The sequence below is a fragment of the Monodon monoceros genome, unplaced genomic scaffold (genome assembly GCF_005190385.1).
Source record: "Monodon monoceros isolate NGI ecotype Baffin Bay Population unplaced genomic scaffold, NGI_Narwhal_1 Super_Scaffold_1, whole genome shotgun sequence".
NCBI lineage: Eukaryota > Metazoa > Chordata > Mammalia > Artiodactyla > Monodontidae > Monodon > Monodon monoceros.
Window position 1 is genome coordinate 64,882,868 of NW_021703765.1, and position 23,334 is coordinate 64,906,201.

Here is a 23,334-nt window from a genome sequence, read left to right on the forward strand (position 1 = left end):
ATTAGTGTTTCTATCTTCAGATGAGTAGTATTTACTGAACCTCATCAGTACAATTCATACCAGGGGTAGAAAATACTTGAAGCTGTCAAATGCTGCATTAGATTTGTGACTCTGCCCTAGGGCAAATCGGGCCTAAAATGGGGATGAACTTGTGGGGGAAAAGAGGCGGGGTAAGATGGGATTAATGCCCACCTTGACTTGCTGCTCTCGCTAGTGTGGGATGTTCGGGTGAGTATGACAGTGGTTAAGAATCCAGGTTATGGAAGCAAATTCACAAGTGTCCAAATCATGGCACTACTACATTCTTGAGTTATCTTGGGCTCTCGACAAATTCATTCAACAAATACTTGGCCGAGCACCTACTAGTTGCTGGGCATAGCTTTAGGCGCTGGGGAAAGAATGAACGAGGCACATAGTCTTTGCCCTTGCAACTTCGATTTCCTGGTTTCAGAGGGCAGCGTGAGGCTGTTGGCCGGCTGGGACCCGCCCAGACAACCCAGGTGCCACCATCTCCTAGACCCCTCGCAGCCCAGCAGCCGCCCGCACCGCTTGGTGGCTGCGTCGGGACCCTTCGCGCTCCGCTTCCGGCCTCCACGCCTCACTTCCGGTCGGCCGCTCCTTACTTCCGCTTCTCTGTGGTGCGGGAGCCGCGGGAAGGGGCTCGCTGGCCGGGACAGGTCGGGGCGCGGTGTGGTGAGGAGAGGACCGGGGTGGGGCTGGGGTGGGGATGGGGGCGCTGGGACTGGTGTGCGGACCTCCCGAGGGCGTCCCCGGCCTGGGGTCTGACCCGGTTCTCCGTCCTCATTCTCCGGGGACCCCGGCCGCTCGGCGCCGCACTCTCACTTTCCTCCTGTGGAAAATGGTGGCTGCAGCATCGTCAGGCCTTATGGGGCAGCTTGTAGATAACGGCCACCACGGTGGTGGTGATATCAGCTCACATTTATTATGCGCTTGTGTGTGCCAGGCACTGTCTGCTGTCTTGCCAAAGTCAGGATTTCGCACACTTAACGCTTTTCGGGTCCCTCTGTGAAAAATCAACTTATCTTGTACGATTGTTTACTAAAGGCTTTTAATTGAGTCACTTTTAAAATTTAAATTTACTTTAAAAGAAAAATTAAAATTTTTACCATAAATAGAAAACTTTTCTCACTTGTCCTATGCAGAAGGTAGTGATAAAAATTAATGTATTTAATATGTAAAGGTTATCGTTAATAATTGTGGCTAGATTTCATTGTCTAAGGATCTGAGATAGAGTCCTTTTGTTAACAAAAGGACGTTGTCATTCATAGGTGTTAAAGACTAACTAGGGAAATGACACGTTCTTCTTGAAGCTATCAGAAGTTTCTAAAAAGAATTGAAAGGAATTAACTTTCTCCGTAGGTGTTTAACATTATTAACCACTTGTGTACCATCTAAAGCCCTGCTCTCAGATCATCTTCATCACCTGCCCCAGTGGAGCGCCTCCTGCATTAATGTCCACAGCCACCTCTGAGGTAGGGATGGCTATTTTCATTTGATATGGGAGGAAGTAGGTGCAGAGAAAAGTGAAGTGACTTGTCGCAGGACTCATAGCCATGAAATAGAGGACTGGAGACTCCAGCCCAGGGTTTCTCTGACTTGACTCTGTTGAGGCATTGGCTCCCTCAATAAGTGTTGGTGACAGATTCACTGGGGTAGGGGGGTTAGTGCTGCCCACCTCAGGGGCTGCTGGTGACAGTCAGTAGAGGTAGCAGAGAGAGGATACTTTGTGACCCTAGAGGCCCATGAATGTATGTTCTGTTCTTTTAAATTTTTTATTTTCTATTTTATTTTATTTTTATTATTTTCTTGGCTGCGTTGGGTCTTCGTTGCTGTGCGTGGACTTTCTCTAGTTGCGGTGAGCAGGGGCTACTCTTCGTGGTTTCTCTTGTTGTGGAGTATGGGCTCTAGGCACGTGGGCTCAGTAGTTGTGGCTCACGGGCTCTAGAGCTCAGGCTCAGTAGCTGTGGTGCATGGGCTTAGTTGCTGCGCGGCATGTGGGATCTTCCCGGACTAGGGCTCAAACCCGTGTCCCCTGCACTGGCAGGCAGATTCTTAACCACTGCGCCACCAGGGAAGTCCCTATTCTTTTAAATTTTCGCGTCAACCAGGGAGTTGATGGCATCGCCAGATGACATGGTGGCAACACTACAAGATACAGTAATGTAGTTGTCAGGAGCACTGCTGTGGCATGGGTTGGACCCTAGCTTTAGCACACTAGCTGTGTGACCTTGGGCAAGTCATTCACCTTCCTGACCCTCAGTGTTCTCACCTGGAAAATGGTGCTTGTTCATATCTGAGAGGATCCTTGTTATAAGAACCAAATGAGAACATATCTTTGAAGTGCTTAGATCAAGGTCCAGCACACAATGATCAATCAGTAGTGTTGAGAATGGGCTTAGGTGCCTGGCTGAGGAGTTTGGTCAGTGGGGTTGTGGTGGTGCCTTTAAAGGAGGTGGAGTTGGGGAAGATGAGTTCATTTTGAACAGGCTGAGGGATGATTCTGCTTTTTACAGAGGATTAAATTGAGGCTTTGGAGGGTTGATGACTTTTCTTGAGTTACCAAGAGTGTAAGCGGGCACAACTGCTAGTTAGACTTCAGTATTCTGACTCTAGGAAAATCTCCAGTTTCAACTCTGGAAAAGCTCAGAAGCTTTCTCTTCTTAACAGGTCTCTGCTGTTTCCTCCTGACTTCACCAAACAACCATGTCATCGGAATCGAGCAAAAAACGAAAGCCCAAAGTGATCCGAAGTGATGGAGCTCCAGCTGAAGGGAAGCGTAATCGTTCTGACACTGAACAGGTGAGATCAGCCAGGGCTGCTGTGCTGCTGAGAAATTGCAGCTCGTGGCCAAGCACCTGGCTGTGGGTTTGCAGCAGCCGAGGGTCATAGGCATAACCTCCCAGGTGGCCTCTGTCTGACCAGGTGCCTGGAATTCCCTTGGCTCTTCAAGACCTGAGAATCCATATCAGATTTAGCTGCAGCATCCCAAGAACCAGCAAGCCTGTACTAGACACGATTAGTGCCTGAACAGAGAATGCATTCTAGTATGGTGTGTGTCTCCAGCTTTCCTGATGGTCAGAAGAAGGCAGTCCATCCGCAGCGGCCACTAAGGCTTTGGAGATGTGACATCCCTGGTCTGCTACCGAGACAGTACCAGAACCATGTAGCTAAAGAACGTCTTCTGAGGCCTGAGTGCTGTCGTAGTCAGCAGGTTCTTCTTTTGCTGTTTCTCTGTCCTTGAATCTGTCAAGCTAATTTATGACTTAATAATTTTTTTCTTCTCCATTATGGTTTATTACAGAATCTTGAATATAGTTCCTTGTGCAATGCAGTAGAACCTTGTTGTTTATCCATTCTATATATAATAGTTTGCATCTGCTAATCCCAAACTCCCAATCCATCCTTCCCCTTGGCAACCACAAATCTGTTCTCTGTGTCTGTGAACCTGTTTTGTAAGTAAGTTCATTTGTGTCATATTTTAGGTTCCACATGTAAGTGGTATCATATGATATTTGTCTTTCTCTTTATGACTGACTTCACTTTGTACCTAATCTCTAGGTCCATCCATGTTGCTGCAAATGCTGTTATTTCATTCTTTCTTATGGCTGAGTAGTATTCCATTGTCTGTATATACACAACATCTTCTTTATCCATTCATCTGTCGATGGACAGTTAGGTTGCTTCTATGTCTTGGCTATTGTGAACAGTGCTGCTGTGAATGTTGAGGTGCATGTATCATTTCTAATTAGAGTTTTGTCCGGATGTGCCCAGGAATGGGATTGCTGGATCATATGGCAACTCTGTTTTTAGTTTTTTGAGGAACCTCCATACTGTTTTACATAGTGTGCACCAGTTTACGTTCCCACCAACAGTGTAGGAAGGTTCCCTTTTCTTTACTCCCTCTCCAGCATTTATTTGTAGACTTTAATGATGGCCATTCTGACTGGCGTGAGGTGGAACCTCACTGTAGTTTTGATTTGCATTTCTCTAATAATTAGCGATGTGGAGCATCTTTTCATGTGCTTCTTGGCCATCTGTATGTCTTCTTTGGAGAAATGTCTGTTTACTCTTCTGCCCACTTTTTGATTGGGTTGTTTGGTTTCTTGTTATTGAGTTGTATGAGCTGTTTGTGTATTTTGGAAATTAAGCCCTTGTTGGTCGCATCGCTTGCAAATATTTTCTCCCAGTCCATAGATTGTATGACTTAACTTGATTTTTTGGTTGGTTGTGGTTTTTGTTTGTTTTTTAACTAGAATAGAGAAACATACCAGCTTCAACTTAAATGGAAGATGATGCTTTCCTCAGATTTAGGAAATTAAAATTAACGAAGAACCTTATCCTTTGGGAGGTATTGATTCTGACTCTTTTTTAAAAAAATTAAATTGAGGTATAATTGGTATATAACATTATATTAATTTCAGGTGTACAACATAATGATTGATATTTATTTGTGAAAAGATCACTGAAATAAGTCTAGTTAACATCCAATGTGTTACATAGTTGTTACAAAAATTTTTTTCTTGTGATGAGAACTTTTAAGATCCACTCTTTTAGCAACTTTCAAATATGCAATGCAATATTTTTAACTGTAACTGACTCTCTCTTAAAGAGATGTGTTTGTTTATTCCAAAGTCTGGGAGACCAATTAGGATATTTTAGTTTCTGCTAAAGCTTGATTTGACCGTCTAAACACCCATCAGTAGAAATTTGGTTAAATGAATTCTGGTTCATCTATATATAGCCATTTTGATGGAGATTTATATTTATTGTGATGGGAAATTGCACTAAATAGCATGAACAATATGATCCCATTTTACTTTATTTATTTATTTATTTATATTTTTTGCGGTATGTGGGCCTCTCGCTGTTGTGGCCTCTCCCGTTGCGGAGCACAGGCTCTGGACGCGCAGGCTCAGCGGCAATGGCTCACGGGCCCAGCCGCTCCGCGGCACGTGGGATCCTCCCAGACCGGGGCACAAACCCGTGTCCCCTGCATCGGCAGGCGGACTCTCAACCACTGTGCCACCAGGGAAGCCCTTATTTATTTTTTTAATGTATTTATCCACAATACTAACAATGGAGTTACTTCAGGCTGGGAGGTGAGATTATAGGCAAGTTTTCGTTTTGTTTTTGATACTCCTCTCTCTGTTCTGAATCTCTGACACCAAGCATGCATTACTTTATAATCAGAAAGAGGAAAAGAGGAATTCTTTTCCATTTTGAAAAAAAGAAAAACATTTGATTTGCAGACCAGATCCTTTAGAGACCTGATTTGGGGCTTCATTGTTACTCATCTTAGCCAAGTGTCCCTGTTCCAACAGAGAGACTTTTACTCTCCACCCAAGGCCTGTATCCTTACCTCCACAGGAAGGTAAATACTACAGCGAGGAGGCTGAGGTGGACCTGCGGGACCCTGGCAGAGACTATGAGCTGTACAAGTACACATGCCAGGAGTTGCAGAGGCTCATGGCGGAGATCCAGGACCTGAAGAGCAGGGGAGGCAAGGATGTGGTAAGGAGTGGGGCTGGGAAGACACGGACCTGGTGGTTCTGCATGGATGGACCTGTTTCGCACCTATGAGAGCCCTTCTTTATATTGATCTTATGTCCTGCCATCATCATGGGGTTAGAGCCTGAGGGCTCCAGAGACCTGCCTATTAATTTATTGTAACATCACCACCCAGTCATCAATTACAGTCCTGAAAGTACAGGATAATTAATTTTTTCCATAACTGTAATTTGATAATTCATCCAAATGATATTTATTAAGTGCTGGGTGTGGAGAAATTATGGTACATGTCAATCACCATTGGTATTGTAAGGCTAGATATGTACAAATAAATCAGAGACCAAAAATTAAAGTATTAATATTAAATAAAAAAAAGGTTTCAGGGCAGAGAAGCAAAACAGTGTGACTGAAAACTAAATGGGTAAGTTCAAAATAAAACAATCCGTATTTTTCCAGGAATCTCACTTATTTGTGCTTATACTGGCCAATATTGTTAAGATTATTACATTCTATCTATTTTACTGTAGTCAAGTTTTACAGCTGTAATTCTGCTATTTTCATTTAAATTATTCTGTAATGTTGTTTACAGAGGTCAAGTTGTATGGCATGATGTTGTCGTTGTTAGGATCTCTGTGTACATTGTGTAGAGACAGCTGTTGTTTGCATTGGCTGCCTTTGCTCCATCTTTGATTCCTGTTACTTTGGTCCAAGTAGAAATTAGTTTTTTATGCCTGGGAACCTTAAGCATTCCCTTATACAGTCATTCTTCCATTTCCCCTGACACTTCTTATGGTTCTGAGCTCCTTCCAGTGTCTTTTTTTTTTTTTTTTCTGGTATGCGGGCTTCTCACTGTTGTGGCCCCTCCCGTTGCTCCGGACGTGCAGGCTCAGTGGCCATGGCTCACGGGCCCAGCCGCTCCGCGGCATGTGGGATCCTCCCAGACCAGGGCACGAACCCATGTCCCCTGCATCGGACTCTCAACCACTGCGCCACCAGGGAAGCCCCAGTGTCTGTTTTTGACTCTGGATGAGGATGAGCAGTGAGGGGCTGAAGGAAGCTGAGCCAGCTCCTGTTGTCAAGGTCTTTACCAGTTTTTTTGGCCTGTAGGCAGTTGAGATCGAAGATCGGAAGATCCAGAGCTGTGTGCATTTCATGACTCTAAAAAAGCTTAACCGATTAGCCCACATCAGGTTGAAGAAAGGAAGAGATCAGACTCATGAGGTAGGAGCTGAGAGATTTAACCCTCCTCTTCCTCCTTCTCATCCCCATCTTTAATCTCCTTTACCCCTTTTCTGAGTTTGCTGCTGCTCTGCTTTGCCCCACCCCACCCCGACTTGCCCCACTCACCTCTGACCTTGTCCTCCTTTCAGGCCAAGCAGAAAGTGGACGCCTATCATCTGCAGCTCCAGAACCTGTTGTATGAGGTGATGCACCTGCAGAAGGAGATCACCAAATGTCTGGAGTTTAAGTGAGTGTTGGAGCACAGGGCTTTGGCAAGATGGTCTGTTGGTAACTGCTTTTTCCTACATAGCTCAGTGTGAGCCATTTATTTTAAAAAGAAGTCAGATGCACTTGGAGACTACAGGATCTGGGGGAAGGGTGAATAGATCACTTTGAGTGGGAGAATTGGAAGCAGTAGTTCCAGGCTGCACAAAGAACCTCAGAAGCCTGTCTGACCCTTTTGAGTTTTGCGCTCTGAACCTGGTGAAAAACAGTTGTCTCTCCCCAGCAGGCAGAGCCTTTGCGTTACCAGTTTGATTCCTGAGCACGTTGTATGGGAGCAGCTCACTTCCAGTTACATCTTTTTAACCTTTTGGCCCAGCTTTCCTCTCTAAAGTTCCAGCAATTCATTTCTGCAACTGGATTTCATTATTTGGAACCTGAACTTCTTGCTGCCTAGCTGCCTTTAGGTGAACAAACTACAGTTTGTCAGTGTCCTTAAACTGTGATGCCCCTTGGCAAATCCAAGCTGAGAGATGTGAAAGAGGAAGGAATAGACAAAATAAGAAAAGGGAACGTGTTCTTGCCTTGTCAGATCTATTTGTGTAAACTGTAAGGAGTCAGGTTTTATTTGTAATAAACTTGGGATGAGGGGGACCACGTTAGGCATTGGGTCTGGTGTATGCTGATTTTTGAGAGGTTTCTTTATCTGCTTCACGAGTCCATCCACATAATAATATTTAAATACTAATAGAAGTGAAATCCACATCAGGTACCTGAGTTAATAGTATTGTACAATTGTCAGTTTCCTAGTTTTGACAATGTATTATGCTTAGATAAGATATTATCATTGGGGGAACCTGGGAGAAGGGTTCATGGAGGAAATAAACTCTCAGTTTAAGACTTACAAGAAGTTTCAAAAATAGTACTATTTAAAAAGAAGAAAGATAGGATGCTCCACCTGTAACCGTTGTTCAGATGAAAGCCAGCAAACCCTGTAGCGAGGCAGGTGGCCATGTGGAAGGATCAGGGGCCCTGGAATCAGACAGTCTGGGTTCAAATCCCAGCTCTCCCTCTCCCTAGCTATGTGACCTTGGGCAAGCTGCTTACTGATGGAAGCCTCTATCTCATTTGAAAAATGGAGATAAAAATCCCCATCTCAGTTATTGTGTGTCACTGTACATCAACAGTTAGAGCCTCTAGATCTTTTCACATCTGGTCATATTATGTTGGATCTTCCCCATGCTATATTTAGGCAGTTAATAATTTGAACTTAAGTGTAGACTCATGTTTATCCCTGTTAAATGGCATTTCTTGGTTTCAACCTGACAGTCTAGACCTAGACCATGGTGTTTTTATTTGATTCTTTAAGCTCTTAGCTCTCTTGCACAGCTTGGAGAGGGCTGTAAATTTCATAAGTGTATTTTCAGGTTTTCAGCTAAATCATGGATATAAAGCTTGGGCAACATGGATAAGGATCCTGTGGCATGTCACCAACTACCTCTCTTCACATTAAAACACCTGCTAATGAGCATTTGCTGAGAAGACTGGATTCTAGGTTCCTGGGTAGCTGTAGACCAGGGCTGAGTTGACGTACACGGGGTGGAATTCTGGGCCTGTTTAAGCCACAGTTTGGGTTTCTGAGGGCAGCAGCTTGACATTGAGTTTTTTGGGTTTTTTTTTCTGCGGTACGCGGGCCTCTCACTGTTGTGGCCTCTCCCGTTGCGGAGCACAGGCTCCGGACGTACAGGCTCAGCGGCCATGGCTCACGGGCCTAGCCACTCCGCGGCATGCGGGATCTTCCCGGACCAGGGCACGAACCATGTCCCCTGCATCGGCAGGCGGACTCTGGACCACTGCGCCACCAGGGAAGCCCTGACATTGAGTTTTTGACTGCAGGTCAAAGCACGAAGAAATCGATCTGGTCAGCTTAGAGGAGTTTTATAAGGAGGCTCCTCCAGATATCAGCAAGGTGGAAGTCACCATGGGAGACCCTCACCAGCAAACCCTTGCACGTCTGGACTGGGAGCTGGAGCAGCGGAAAAGGTAGCGTTTCCTCCTTCCTGACCTTGTTCACCTGTGCAGACATGGACCTTTATCCATGAGGGACAGTGCTTTGTCCTGACCCAGGATCAGATAGCAAAGCACTGTGGAACCAGCAGAATAGTCTCTAAGACCAAATCCCGTTTTGTGATTAATTCACACTTAGCAGTTCACACTTGACCAACTGCATCATAAGTGCGGTCGGAATTGCTTAACGCCGTTATGCGAAAGAGTAACCTTTTCTTTAAAATTTAGTGCCTAAGACCTAAATACCTTTTGTATTATTAATCTGATTTTTTTTTTTTGCCTTTTCCCCCACCTGTAAGCATATTTGTGTGGTATTGCAAAGCTGTGCAAACATTATTTTAGAAGGTTGTACAACATTCCAGGGTAAATTGTAAATCACATAATTGTTCCCATATTGAATTGGACTTTAAGTTGTTTGCATTGTTTTGGTATTATAAATAATGCTTTGAGGCACCCCTTTACATATAAAACTTTTTGTACTAATAAAGAGCTTTTATTTATTAACCGTAAGTAGAATGTCTATACTGTGTAATTTAATCTAGATCTTCCTTAGAATATGGTATGTATATTTTTTTCATCCTGAACTTTTTATGGTTGCATCCCTTCCATCATGGTGACCTTTTTCCCTTTCATGTTTGTACACGAGTTCCAGGGCTTTTGGTTGGCACATTTGTTCTGTTTTCTGTCAGAGAAGCTGCTGTTTTTAATTCCTTGCCTTTTTCTGTTGTTGAGTATATTTTGTGCCTTTGGTCTACATAATGAATTTAATAAGTACTGAGTCTGGATCTTAGGGACTTGGTGTCAGTTTTTTAGCAGATGGGGCTGGCCTGTCACACCCCTGTCAAGTACATCACTTGCCCTTGGCTAAGCCATAAGTGTTCCATTCCTGTGGCTCTGGTCTGGAATCTATCCCCACTCTGCCCCACTCAGGTCCATGGGCCTCATTTGTGTCCTATAGCTGCTGAGTCCATATATTTGTGAAAGTTCTGGGTCTAGCCTCTGAGGCAAGAAACGGAGCAGTAGGTGATACCAGTGGTCATGGGCACAGCCTCTGGAGCAGACAGGCATGGGTTCAGAGCGTAGCTCTGTGCTTGCTCTTACTGGATGACCTTGGGCAAGTTATCTACCTCCCTGAGCCTTTGTTTCCTCCTTCGGGGATAAAAAAACGTTCCTATCTTCCCGGGTTTTTATAAGGATTAAATGCCATAATGCTTATACACCATTTTCCAAAGTGCCTGGCACATAGTAAGTGCTAGGTAAACATTAGCAGATAATTGTGACTGCTGTCATTAGGTAGAGTCTGATAGTGAACAGGTGTGTTGGGGTGTCCCTGGAGAGCATCAGGCGACAGTGCTCTGTCTTCCCCCAACAGGCTGGCGGAGAAGTACCGAGAGTGCCTGTCCAACAAGGAGAAGATCCTTAAGGAGATTGAAGTAAAGAAGGAGTACCTGAGTAGCCTCCAGCCTCGTCTCAACAGCATCATGCAGGTGAGGGTCTCCCCACACCGTGCCACCTCCTCGGCTTTTGCTTTGCCTTCACCACTCAGTGGCACATTGCTGACCTGAGGCCACCAGCAGCCACATCACCCTGTGGGTTTTGTCGGGTCTGTTACCGTAATCAGTGTTAGAGCACAGTGCAAGGATGGTCCCGTCTGCATGCCCACAGCAGGTGTGATAAGGTTGTGTCCTGTGTGGAGGAATTGCTAGCAGGATTGGCTCTGGAACGTATACACACACGTACCTTGGCGTTTTCTTTTCACCCAGCGCCTATTCCGGGTAAAACGCTTTCACAAACTGTAAGTTTAGTTTACACCTTGCATGATCTCCACCAGCCCACAGTCCCCAGGTATCTAAGCATGCTTCCACAAATGTCTATTAGATCCCCCTGACTGCACCACAGGGGCCAGCTGCTCAGCAAATCTACTTGCTCTGAAAAGAACTTTACTCATATTTGAAAACCATTAGGTACCTTAGGAGGAAAAGTCCCCACTTTACCTGTAAAATGTAATTTCTTTCTATACGGGTGACCTGATTTTTGTTTGCTTTGTGAAGCCAAATTTGATCTAAATCTTCATAGTTTTATAAAGCAGGGTAAATGGCTAATATGGAGGAACTTTGTAAAAGGACCCTAGTGAAATTGAAAATTCACTTTTGTAGGATTTGGCAAGATCTACATTTCTTCTCTTCAACTCTAGGCATAGAATTAGAGTTAACAAATATGCTCAGTAACACTTCATATGGGACAAAAATCAGAAACTAAAAATTTTGGTTGTACTTAAATTTTTCCTATTAACTGGAAACACTGAATGCTCCTAAATAGGGTACAGGTTAAATAAATAGGGTACAGGTTAAATAAATTCTTGTGTGGTTCAGTCTTACACCCATAATGGAAGTATGGAGCATCCTGTTACTGACAGAATAACTGGACAGAAAGATCTATTAAATTATGAAATCAAAAACTGCAAGTTGTAGAACATGTATAATCCCATTTGTATACCTTCATTTACAAAGTATTCAAATGGCTGTATATATGTGTAAGTCATGTATGTGCTTAGAAAAGTATGTTTTCACACCAAACCATTAACAGTTACCTTTGGTGGTTGGGAACTGGGAATTTTTGCCTTATAAACTCTAATACAGCTTTAAAAAAAAATGTACATATACTACTTTAAAAAAATAATTTTATATAAAGAAAAGCATACAACTCGTAAGCATACTCACAGTTCAGTGGATATTCCCTGTGTACACATTTGTGAACACATCTGTGTAATCACCCAAATCAACATTAGCAATTTTCCAGAAGATACTTTATTCCCCTCCCAGTCACTGTCCCCCCACCCCATAACCTTTAATCTTGACTTCTAACATCACAGGTTAGCTTGGCCTGTTTTTGTTGGTTTGTTTGTTTTGTTTTTTTGACTGCTACGGGTCTTCGTTGCTGCGCGCGGGCTTTCTCTAGTTGCAGCGAGCAGGGGCTACTCTGTTGTGGTGTGCGGGCTTCTCGTTGTGGTGGCTTGTTGCGGAGCACAGGCTCTAGGCACACGGGCTTCAGTAGTTGTGGCATGCAGGCTCAGTAGTTGTGGCTCACGGGCTCTAGAGTGCAGGCTCAGTAGTTGTGGCCTATGGGCTTAGTTTCTCCGCGGCATGTGGGATCTTCCCAGACCAGCGCTCGAACCCATGTCCCCTGCATTGGCAGGCGGATTCTTAACCACTGTGCCACCAGGGAAGTCCTGGCCTGTATTTTAACTTACATAGATGGAATGATATAATACATATTCTTTTGTGTCTGGCTTCTTTTTTTTTTTTTTTTTTTTTTTTTTTTGCGGTACGTTGGTCTCTCACTGTTGTGGCCACTCCCGTTGCGGAGCACAGGCTCCGGACGCGCAGGCTCAGCAGCCATGGCTCACGGGCCCAGCCGCTCCGCGGCATGTGGGATCTTCCCGGACCAGGGCATGAACCTGTGTCCCCTGCATCGGCAGGCTGACTCTCAACCACTGCACCACCAGGGAAGCCCTGTGTCTGGCTTCTTTGATTCAACAGTTTGTGAGATTTATCTAGGTTGTTGTGAGTACCAGGAGTTCATTTATTCTCATTGATGTTTAGTGTTTGATTTGGGGTGTTTCCAGTTTGGGGCTGTTGCGAATAATGCCACTAGGAGCCTTCTTACACGTGTCCTTTGGTGTACATGTGTACACATTTCTTTTGAATATATACCCAGGAATGAAATTGTTGGATCATAGTATGCTATGCGTATATTTAGCTTTGGTATTCAGTGAAACAATTTTCTAAAGTGATTGTACTGATTTTTGAAATTCCCACCATCACCATCTGAAAGTTCTAATTTTCCACATCCTTGTCAACTCTTGATGTTGTCATTTTTCTTGATTATAGCCATTCTGGAGGGTATCTTTTATGGTTTAAATTTCCGTTTCCCTGGGGACCAGTGACGTTGAGCACAGCACATTTTATATACTAACTGGCTTTTGGAGTACCTCATTTGTGAAGGGCCTGTTAAAGTCTTTTGCTCATTTTTCTGTTGGGTTGCCCGGAATTCTTTATATTTTCTGGAGATGAGTCTTCTGCAGATATCTTTCCTTTTCACTTTCATAATAGTATCCTTTAATGAGCAGATGTTCTTAATTTTAATACGATCCAGTTATCAGTCTTTTCCTTTCTCTGTCCCAAGGTCATGGAAATATTCTCGTATTTTCATATAGAGCCCTATTGTTTAACCTTCCACATTGAAATCTATAGTCTTCCTGGAAGTGAATTTTGTATATAGTGTGAGGTGAAGGTCAGATTCTTTCCCCACATAGGTATTCAGCTGATTCATTTACTGAAAAGACCATTCTTTCCCCCACTGTTCTGCAGTGCCATTTTTGTCATAAATCAGATATCTGTATATGTTTGGGTTTGTGTGTGCGTGATCTAGTTGTCTCTGCACCAATATCACACTGACTTATTACTCTAACTGTATCAGAAGTCTTGATGCTCAATAATGTAAGTCCTCCAATTTAATTTTTCAGGATTATCTCTGTTATTCTTGGCCTCTTTTATTTACACATAAGTTTTAGAATCAGCTAGTCTATTTTCATCTGCTGGGATTTAGATTGGATTGCATTGAATCCATAGATACTTTGGGGAGAATTGACATCTGGGTGGTATTAAGCCTTGGAGGCCATTAACATGGCATATATCTCCATTCATTTAGATCTTTCATTTCTCAGGTGTTTGTGTAGAGGTTGACACACTTTTGACATTTAGCTATTTGATGTTTTCTTGATGCTAGGCGAAATGGTATCTTTTTTTAAAGTTCATTTTCTTACTGTTTATTGCTGCTATCACTTTCATAAATAAAAAACTGTATATTAAGTAACTAAGAAGCCACATGTTCCTGTGTGTGCCTGTAAAAGAAAAACAAAATCCCTCCTTCCTTGCTCCCAGGCTTCCCTACCGGTTCAGGAGTATCTGTTTATGCCCTTCGACCAAGCTCACAAGCAGTATGAGACAGCCCGACACCTACCACCTCCCCTCTATGTCCTCTTTGTCCAGGCCACTGCGTATGGGCAAGCCTGTGGTGAGTATGGGGGCTGGGCAGGGAGGGGCTGTGGGAGCAGCAGCTGTGGCCAGTTGAGTCATTTGGAAGCACCTCCTGCTGAGGAAAGCTCCCTGGCCCTACTCAGAAGCCCTCAGGTGACCTCTGCACTGCCCGGCATGGCTGTTTTGACCAGCTGGCCTGAGGCTGGACTAACCTGATGGGCATTTCAGAATGGATGGCTTTGAATCTTGGATGAGCCTGACTGGTCGGCTGTTGTGTTCAGTGCCCAGGCAGCCTATCTGGCCTCCCAAGCACTCACCCCATCAAGGCACACTTGGCAGGTGGATCAGTGCCTCCTGCTCTCTTCACAGAGAGGGTTTGGTGAACACAGGTCCCAGCCAGCTGTCTTAGGCTTTCACCAAGCCCTGGAACAGGCTGCATGTCATAACAGTGAATTACGGAAGGAGAGGAGGTGTCCTCATTAAGCTTGAAGGCAGCCCATGACTCCACTAGGATTTTGAGAAGCTTTTAGAGATCCTCCCTTTTGCCCTACTGCAAGCTTTCACCCAGCACCTAAAGTTTTCTTCCCTACGCCCACCCCACTGCATCAGACAGACACACATTGCACCAGTGCATGCCTCTCCTCCCAGCCATGGGCATCAACACATTACTGTCTCTCTTCTTGTGTCTTCCTGGTCCTTTTGATCCTCTCCCTCCCCTTTCTTCTCCCTCCTGTTTTCATCATCAGCTCATATGAAATCCTCCCAGCCCCCTAGACAGGGTGAGTAATTTTCTTTTCTTTTGTGTTTAAAACCCAGCCTGTTTCCATCCCCATTTTACTGTAGAATTCCAGGAATAAACTAGTCAAAAGAACAGTCTAGCATTTGCCAGTGTTAATGGGGGCAGCCAGCTTGTTTGGGATGAGGTGTGATGGTTCATGAGGGTTGTCAGAGATAAGCAGTGGTCAGCCACTGAGGAATATCCCAAGGGCCCGCCACTTGGGGGAAGTTTGTCATCCCTCTTTGTGCACTTGAACAAACGCTTTCAGGCTCCTGTGACTATCTGTTTCTCTGTATACCCTTTTGAATGGAGAAGGAAGGGTGATGGCCTATCTGATCTCTCAGCGCTAGACCCACGGAGTTGCACAGAGGCAGGCCCAGGCATTGCTCATTGAGGTGTCAGGCCTGGTGCAGGGAGCAGGCCACTGAGCTTTGTGTTTGAGATACCAAGCTCAAGTTGAATAGACTTGGTCTTGAATCCTAGCTTATTTACCTCTTGGCTGTTGTATCTAACTTCCTTGAGCCTTAATTTTCTCATCTGTAAATGGCTAGAGTAATAGTATTGCTCCTATAGGATTGCTGTGAGGATTGAAAATTAATTTTTAAAAGTAATTTTATAATTAAAATTCAGTCCTCCTAACCCAACTGGGCAGCCACCATTTGTCAAGTCCCTGTTTCATAGGTGCAGAAACTGAGGCTCAGAGCAGTGACATAACTTTCCAGGTTGTAAGTTTGGGAGTTGGTTGAGCAGAGACTCAGGCCGGGACTGGACTGCAGGTTCCAGGTTCCTACCCACTGTCCTGCTGCCTCCCAGTTAAATGTTGTGGTATCAGGCAGGTGCCAGGTGCTAGGTGTAGTGCAGAACAGAGAATAAGAACTGAGGGGAGAGCTGTCATTTCCAGAATGTGGACAGTTACAGGTTCTGGATGAGAACCTTTAAGACAGTTGGTAGAATTGTGCCGTGTGGCTTTAGGCCATCGATTTGGATTTCTGTGCCTTGGTGTAAGCCTGAAAAGAGGCATTCACCCCTAGTCTCAGGTGATGCTTGGCCAGGAATCTGCATTTTGGGTTCCTTGTTTTCAGTAAATGATGGGAAAAAGACTTAGGTTTCCCACCTTGCTCCTCTTCATCTGGAGAAAGGACTTTTGCCCTCCAGCCCTGGTCACTAAGAAGCTGTGACAGAAGCAGAGGAAGTGCAGCCCCAGGGCGGGCCTGGTCGTGTAGCTTAGCTCCATCTCTCAGCAACTTTCACAGCTGTTTCTTGCTCCTAGATAAGACGTTGTCTGTGGCGATTGAAGGCAGCGTGGATGAGGCCAAGGCTCTGTTCAAGCCTCCCGAGGACTCCCAAGGTAAGTGGTGGTCAGGATCCTCCCCCACGTCTACTGTAGCTGGTTCCAGGAATGCCAGGTCACCACCCAGGGCCAGTGCTGGTCCTTTGGTAATTAGCCGTACTGGTTCTGTGTGGCAGGGAGCTTAGCTTTAATGTCTTAGTGCTCGGGGTAGACAGGGAAAAGCACTGCCTTTGGATTTCAGCCTGCCTCTCACCAGCTCACTGATCCTAGGGAAGTTCTTTAACGTTTCGGAGCCTCAGTTTACTCTCCTGTCAAAACAAGATAGTAATACCTCATGTAGAATTATTATGTGGATTAAATGAGGTCATGCATGCAGAACCCTTAGCATCATCCTCAGCACACAGTAACCCCTCAAATTATATGAGCTTCTGTTATTGTTGTTTATATACTGTTATTACTGCCACCACCACCACCAATGGAGGAGCTTGTGGTCCATAGGATGACATTAAAAATCACTGAAAAAAAACAGGGTGATGGGATTATAAGTCATTTTTCTTTTCCTTGCATCACTCTGTTTTCTATACTGAATAAGAAGCAGCAAATATTTATTCTAAAGAAACCCATTTACAAAAGCCTGGGCCCTATTATGCGCCCTGGGTTGAGGTGCTCTCAGGAGAATTGGGAGCCCTCACCTCGAGCTGCCTTCTCTCTGTCGCTGCAGATGACGAGAGTGACTCGGATGCTGAGGAGGAGCAGACCACGGTGAGAGTGTGGGGAGTGCCGAGCGGCTGCCCTAGGGGCCCACTAGTTGGCGGGTGCCATCCTCCCTAGAAGCAGAAGAAAGAGGTTTGAAAGAAAGGGAGCTGGGATCCTGGCAGCTGGAGAGCTGAAGCACGGGTCCCAGTGGTGAGGCCCTGGCCAGCAGGGAGAGGGGGAAGGGGGAGATTCCTGTGAGCAGTGCTTACCGGCTCGACCCTTTCCTTTGTCCAGAAACGCCGGCGACCCACACTGGGAGTTCAGCTGGACGACAAGCGCAAGGAGATGCTGAAGAGGCACCCGCTGTCCCTCATGCTGGACCTGAGGTGCAAAGGTCTGGCTCCCCTTGGTCTGGGGGATCTCGTAGCGCCTAGGAGTGCAGCCAGCTGCTGCTCTGCAGGGTCCAGCAAGCTGATGCCTCCTTGCCCAGGAAAAGATTCTGGTTTCATATTTCTGTTTTCCTTTGTTGTTCTTCATGGAGTTTGATTTTTTTCCCCCTCCTAAGCCATAACTTTGAAAACATAGCAAAAACATCAGACACATTAGGGATGCTTGATGGAACTACACCTCTTTTTGAACTTGACAGGTTAGATACACAGAACAAGTTGCCAAGAGTATGCAGGCTTTGAGTAATATGACCAACCTGCTTAATTTAATAAATATAAGTAGAACTTCGTATTTTGCAGAGACAGTGGGTTTTGAAACTGGCTTCATATGGGTAAAGGAGCACATGGTAAAGCATCCCAGCAGGATAAGAGTTAGCAGTCAGATGTAAGTTTCCTTCTCACCCCAGACTTCCAGACCCTGGTCCTGGTCATTACCTTCAAGGGCAACCATTGTGACAGTTTCCTATGTATTTTCAAGAAATAAACTATGCATTTAGAAGCTTTTACACAAGTTTATACTTATCCCCTTCACCTTTTATTTTTTACATAAATGGAAACACTCTACACACTTGTCTTCTCTCTGCCTTTTTATAAAAAAAATTTGGAGATAATTTTAGACTCAGAAGAGTTTCAATGATGATACAAAGATTTCTCACCTGCTCTTCACCCCAATATCAACATCTTTCTTAACCACAGTAATCAAAATCAGTGTCAATTTCATTGGTACAACACTATTAACTACCAAACTTATTCACATTCCCCTGGTTTTTCCACCAGTGTCCTTTTTCTCCTCCAGGATCCAATCCAGGATCTCACATTGCATTTAGTCGTCATGCCTCTTAGTCTCCTCCAGTCTTTGCTTGTCTTTCATGACCTTGACACTTTGGAAGATGAGGTTTATGTATTATGTAGAAAGGCTCTCAATTTGGGCTTGTCTGTTGTTTTCTCCTGATTAGACTGAGGTTGTGGGTTTTGGGGAAGGAATACCACAGATGGCAGTGTTCACCGTCACGTCTTATCAGGGGTCGGAGGTATCAATTCGTCTTATTAATAGTGATGTTAACCCAGATCACTTGGTGATCCCGTGATCGCTTCCTTTCCATGTTGTGTTAGTTAGAAGCAGAGTCTCTAAGTCCAGTCCACACTCAAGGGAGGGAAATGAAGCTCCACCTCTTGGAGGGAGTAGTAGCAAAGAATTTGTAGAGACTTTTTTTACTCAATGTTAAGTTGCCATCAAGTTGTTTTTATAGTGAAAGATCTTAAAAGTCTTGTTGACTTTCCTTTCTATAATACTGTTGACGCTCTTCTAGTGTTTAACCCATAAATGATGTCTTCTTTTCCTCCTCCCCTCCAGATGACAGTGTACTGCACCTGACTTTCTACTACCTCATGAACCTCAACATCATGACGGTAAAAGCCAAAGTGACAACTGCCACAGAACTGATCACCCCCATCAGTGCAGGGTATTGGACAGGTGCTGCGGGGGGTGGGGCGTGGGAGGGGGGTGTGGTGGGAGCCTTGGTGCTGGGCTCCTCTCGGATCCTCCCTCATCTGGCTCTTAGTGGAGTTCACGGCCACACTGGCTTCTGTTGTCACGTCCACACAGCCCCGAAGTCCTGGTACATCACAGGTATTTGGAAAGCACTCACTGACTTGAATTGGTGAAGTCCTCTCACTACACAGCAGATGCTAGAAGTGACTACAGCCTGTTGTAAATTGAGTGGGCAGGGCACCACCTTTTACACCAGTGGAAAGAGTGTGAATGTGAAAGTGAGATTTGGCAGACCTTACCAGGTTGACAGATTTAGGCCTCTCTTTTTCTTGTCTCTTTCTGTCCCAAGGTGCTGGGATTTCACTTTGCAGCTCAGCTCAATCCCAGGTTGTCCTTACCTGGGCAGTGGGAGGAAGACTGGCGGGTCCCTGTGGGGGTTTTGAGGAGGGTGAGCAGAGGCACGTAGTGGCAGCCACAGGTGGAGCATCCCCAGTAAGGCCCTGACTGTGGCTGCTTGTTCCACAGCCAGCGTGGGAGGAAGGGAGGAGGACCGAGAGGGCCTGGGGGTGAAGTAGGCTCACCTGGCCTGGCACGCCTCCCGACCCTGCCCCACCTGCTTCCAGTGAGTCCTCAAGTCAGGTGTAGAAAGATCAGTGAGGGAGACGTGGGTCTGGTGCCTGGTGGGATGGGACTCTTCCCAGGCCTGCCTGATGGTGGCGTTTCCCCTGGGTTTTCGACCCTGCACTTAGAGTCCACACCCCCTTCAGGCTGCATCCTTGGTCCCTGTGCTTGAGAGTGTTGCTGGACCACCCCGAGCACTCTGGATGGAGTTGACCTTGTTCCCACCTCACCCCAGCAGAGGGAGCCCAGGGCTGGCTTCTTCAGAGAACCCAGTTGCAGCGCTGGTCCAGTGAGCAGCTCGAGGGCCCCATGATGGCCCTGGCCACAGTGGAGCTCTTTGTCGTGATTGTTCTGCCTGCTCACTTCTCAGATGTCCTATCTGCTAAGTCACGGGGCTGCAGGCTGGCCCCAGTGTGCACTGAAGCCCACTCCCCTGCGGGGCGCTGCACATACAGTGATAGGGGCGGGACTGCAGACTGGCTACGAGCTCTGCGAGTGCCAGGTCTCCCCTCACAGCTGTGTGTGCACCTTTAGCCAGATTACCTGGCCTCTGAGTCTGTTTCCTCACTCCGGTCATTAATTAGATCCCCTCCCAGGGTGCCTGTGTGAGTCAGGTAAAATGCTTAGCATAGGTGAAATGCTTGGTAAATGACAGCTGTTTGTCATCATCAGATTTAATTCTCACAGTAGCTCTACAAGGTGAAGAAACTGAGGCTCTGCAGAGTTAAGAGGCTGCCCCAGGGTCACAGGTAGTGCATGGAGAGTGATGATTCAAAGCCAGCCGGGCCTGTGTACCATGGTACTACACTACTGTCATTGCCCTGGTCCCCAAAGAGGGAGGAAACCCAAAAGGAAACACCACCCTGAAGCCAGGATTAGCTCTTTAAGGGCCTTCAGGTGTTGTCTGGCTCATCCCCCTATTTTACAGATGGAGAAACTGAGTTCAGGGGCATATGTCCAATTATGGAAGTGCTGGGCCTAGACTTCAGACTCGCAGCCTAGAGGCCTTTGCTCAAGGCTGCTTTCGCCCCATGGAGACACCATGGTGTGTGGTTTTATTTATTTATCAACTAAAACAGGGATACTTTTTAAAAATTTCAATTTAATCACAGTATGACACTAATTCCTTAATATCAATTATCTAGTCAGAGTTCAGATTTCCCTATAACTGTTCTTTGTTAGTTTTGTTCTTACAGTTTGGGTTTTGAATCTGGATCTTTTTAAGATCCATGTGTTGCAGTTGGATGAAGCTTCTTTCAGGTGTCTTTCCATCTGAATGTCCTGCCATCTTTTATTTGTTGAGGAAAGTAGGTTGTTTGCTCTGTAGGTTTCCCCCAGGCTGCATTTTGATGATTGCATCCCTGCGGTACAATTGAACGTGTTACTCCCTCCCCCTGTATTTCCTGTAAATTGTAGGTAGAGTTATAGACCTGATCAGATTCCATTTTTAGCGGGGGAGGTGGGTGTGCAGCACTGTGTCAGAGATGTTGCATGATTTTATCAGGAGGCACAGGCTGTCTCTATTTTTGAGATGTTAGCAACATTGACGACTGATGCCAGGATCTCTTAATTCATTAGGAAATTCATGTTTTTATTATAAACATTTTATTCAGAATTATATGAACCTTGCTGAATTTTCCTCAAGAAATTGTTTTCCAGAATGATCTCCATTAGGCCACTTTAATTCATTAATCAGTTTTTCATTAAGGCATTGAATTATTTTAAATTATTTTCCATTTCCACTTTACGAAAATTTTAAAAATCTCTTCTTTTAAAACTTTATAACAAAGACTTGAGTAACTGAATAGTGTTTTGAATAGTCATATTATGAGTATATAGCCTTCTCTTTAATGGCCATTATTTTTACCAAATTCAGTTGTCCTGAGCCATTTTCCATATTGCAGCCAATTTTGCAGCTATATTCTGCCAATTTCCATATTGCAGATGGAAATTTTGTCGAGAAGATTTGATTCTTCCATCAGGTTTCATCAATTTAAAATCCTAATCTTGTGCATTTTTAGCTGTTCTGTTTCATTTTGGCTGATTCTGTATATTAGTAACAGTCACTAAACATTGGCTAAAAGACTGACAATTATTCATTTTCTAGCCGGTTCTCTGTGTGAAGCAGCGAAGGGGACAGAGACCCTTGGGGGTCGTGGTGGTGCAGGGAGACACTGTCAGGAGAGAGAGCAGGGCAGAGCCAGAAGCTGCCACCCTCCCGGTGCTAAGTTCCTGGAGGCCTGCTGGCTCAGAGCAGCAGTTTCCGCCTGAGTCACTCCTGATGCTGTCCCTGGAAGGCAAAGGGGAACTCCCTTTGGTGAAGGGAAAGAATGGGCCTCGTTGACCTTTGTGATCAAATTACTCCATTCTCTCCCCATCTCTTCCCTGATTGTCACGTTTAATTACATGTTTAACCATTTTGAGTAGGTGGCTGTGGCATCACCGTGTCTCTCTGCTTACAGCACTAGGTCACCTTGTCTCCAGTCTATGTGATACATCTTTTTCTGGGAATTTTAAAGGGGACCTATTTCTGTGATAGCATGAGATTTGGTAAAAAGTGAGATAAGCACAATATCAAAGCTTCACACTGGATCTCTCTGGGGTAGAAGGGATCTGTTTTGCTCCTATGAAAATTCTGATTATTCCTATTGTGTCACAGGGCTTTGCTCCCCTGAGGAAAAGGCTCTGGTCACCATGTAACTTTTGAAGGGATAGGTTTCTTAAAAAATTGATGGTTAAGAGTATTACTGTCTTTGATGGAATAGAGTAAATCCTGGCTCCAGCACTTAATAGCAGTGTGATCTTGGACAAGCCATATCTTTTAAAGCCTTGATCTTCTCCTCTGTAGAATGGAAATGTTGATACTCCCTACCTCATAGGGTTATGAGTATCTGATGACCTCAGGCATATAAAGGGTCTGGCTTTGATCATCAGTGAGAGGGGGTGTTACCACCGCCAAATGCCCACGTCTGCGTGGAAGCAATGGGTTGGCCGGCGTTCTCACTGCAGTCTTTTTCCTCTTCCAGTGACTTGCTGTCTCCTGACTCAGTACTGAGCTGTTTGTATCCTGGGGATCATGGAAAGAAAACTCCAAATCCAGCCAATCAGTATCAGTTTGATAAAGTTGGGTGAGTCAGCAGCATTTCCTCCTCTCCCAGCCTCTCTGCTTCTGAGTTTCTCCTGTGGCTCAAACCCAAAGCTGGAGACCTGTTAGGGCCAGAGGCCTCCCAGGGGACAGCGGAGGCGGCTGGGCAGGAGGGAGTGCTCTGTCCAGAGAAGGGAACACATGCCTTTTCCTGCTTATGAGGCCATGGAGGGTGGGAAAGGGTGGAAGGATCAAAACTCTGGGAATGTGATAATAGATGTATTTAACATTTTAATTCTCTGAGGATTAAAATTTTAAAAATATTTTATAAATTGGTGGACTGATGAAGAGATCAAGTATACTGCCTTTTTATTGATATTTGCTAATGAGTTGAAGGCTGCCAAGGGAAAAAGAGAAAAGTGACTAGGAGAGATGAAATTCACAGTAGGGAACTGATGAAGTTAAGAGGCTTTGCTGGCAGCCTGGCCGTGGGTGCAGCTGAGCCTGTGGGACCGTTCTGTTTTGGGGAGATGAGAAGGTGGGAGGAGGGATATATCCCGGGACCACTGCAGAAATGACTTATAGAATCATTTCATTCTGTGTTCTTTTCTGCAGCATCCTGACTTTGAGGGACTACGTACTTGACTTAGGGCATCCCTATTTGTGGGTGCAGAAGCTGGGTGGCCTCCACTTCCCCAAAGAGCAGCCCCAGGTGTGTCTACTGATCTGGTACCCTCAGCTGAGGACCTCTATTCCGCTTCTCCCATACAGACTCCAGAAGGGCTTTGGGACTTTGAACTAGCAGAATGCTATCCCTCTGGGCTATGATCTATCTTCCCTCCACTCA

At 45.2% G+C, this 23,334-nt stretch overlaps 1 protein-coding gene across 6 annotated transcripts in view; it reads left to right on the top strand.

Moving 5' to 3' along the window:
* The window catches only part of THOC5 (THO complex 5), a 33,339-nt gene that overhangs the window by 1,009 nt on the left and 8,996 nt on the right, over window positions 1-23,334 (top strand). The window contains exons 2-16 of one of the 6 annotated variants that reach the window (XM_029226230.1): window positions 452-607; window positions 1,381-1,493; window positions 2,689-2,820; window positions 5,389-5,532; window positions 6,637-6,750; window positions 6,900-6,997; window positions 8,869-9,015; window positions 10,412-10,526; window positions 13,983-14,115; window positions 16,127-16,204; window positions 16,869-16,909; window positions 17,138-17,237; window positions 18,644-18,752; window positions 22,429-22,530; window positions 23,103-23,199. In XM_029226230.1, the coding sequence (XP_029082063.1) occupies window positions 2,725-2,820; window positions 5,389-5,532; window positions 6,637-6,750; window positions 6,900-6,997; window positions 8,869-9,015; window positions 10,412-10,526; window positions 13,983-14,115; window positions 16,127-16,204; window positions 16,869-16,909; window positions 17,138-17,237; window positions 18,644-18,752; window positions 22,429-22,530; window positions 23,103-23,199 (1,374 nt within the window). In that variant the 5' untranslated portion in view covers window positions 452-607; window positions 1,381-1,493; window positions 2,689-2,724. The other 5 variants (XM_029226239.1, XM_029226244.1, XM_029226262.1 and 2 more) reach the window with 5 other exon arrangements.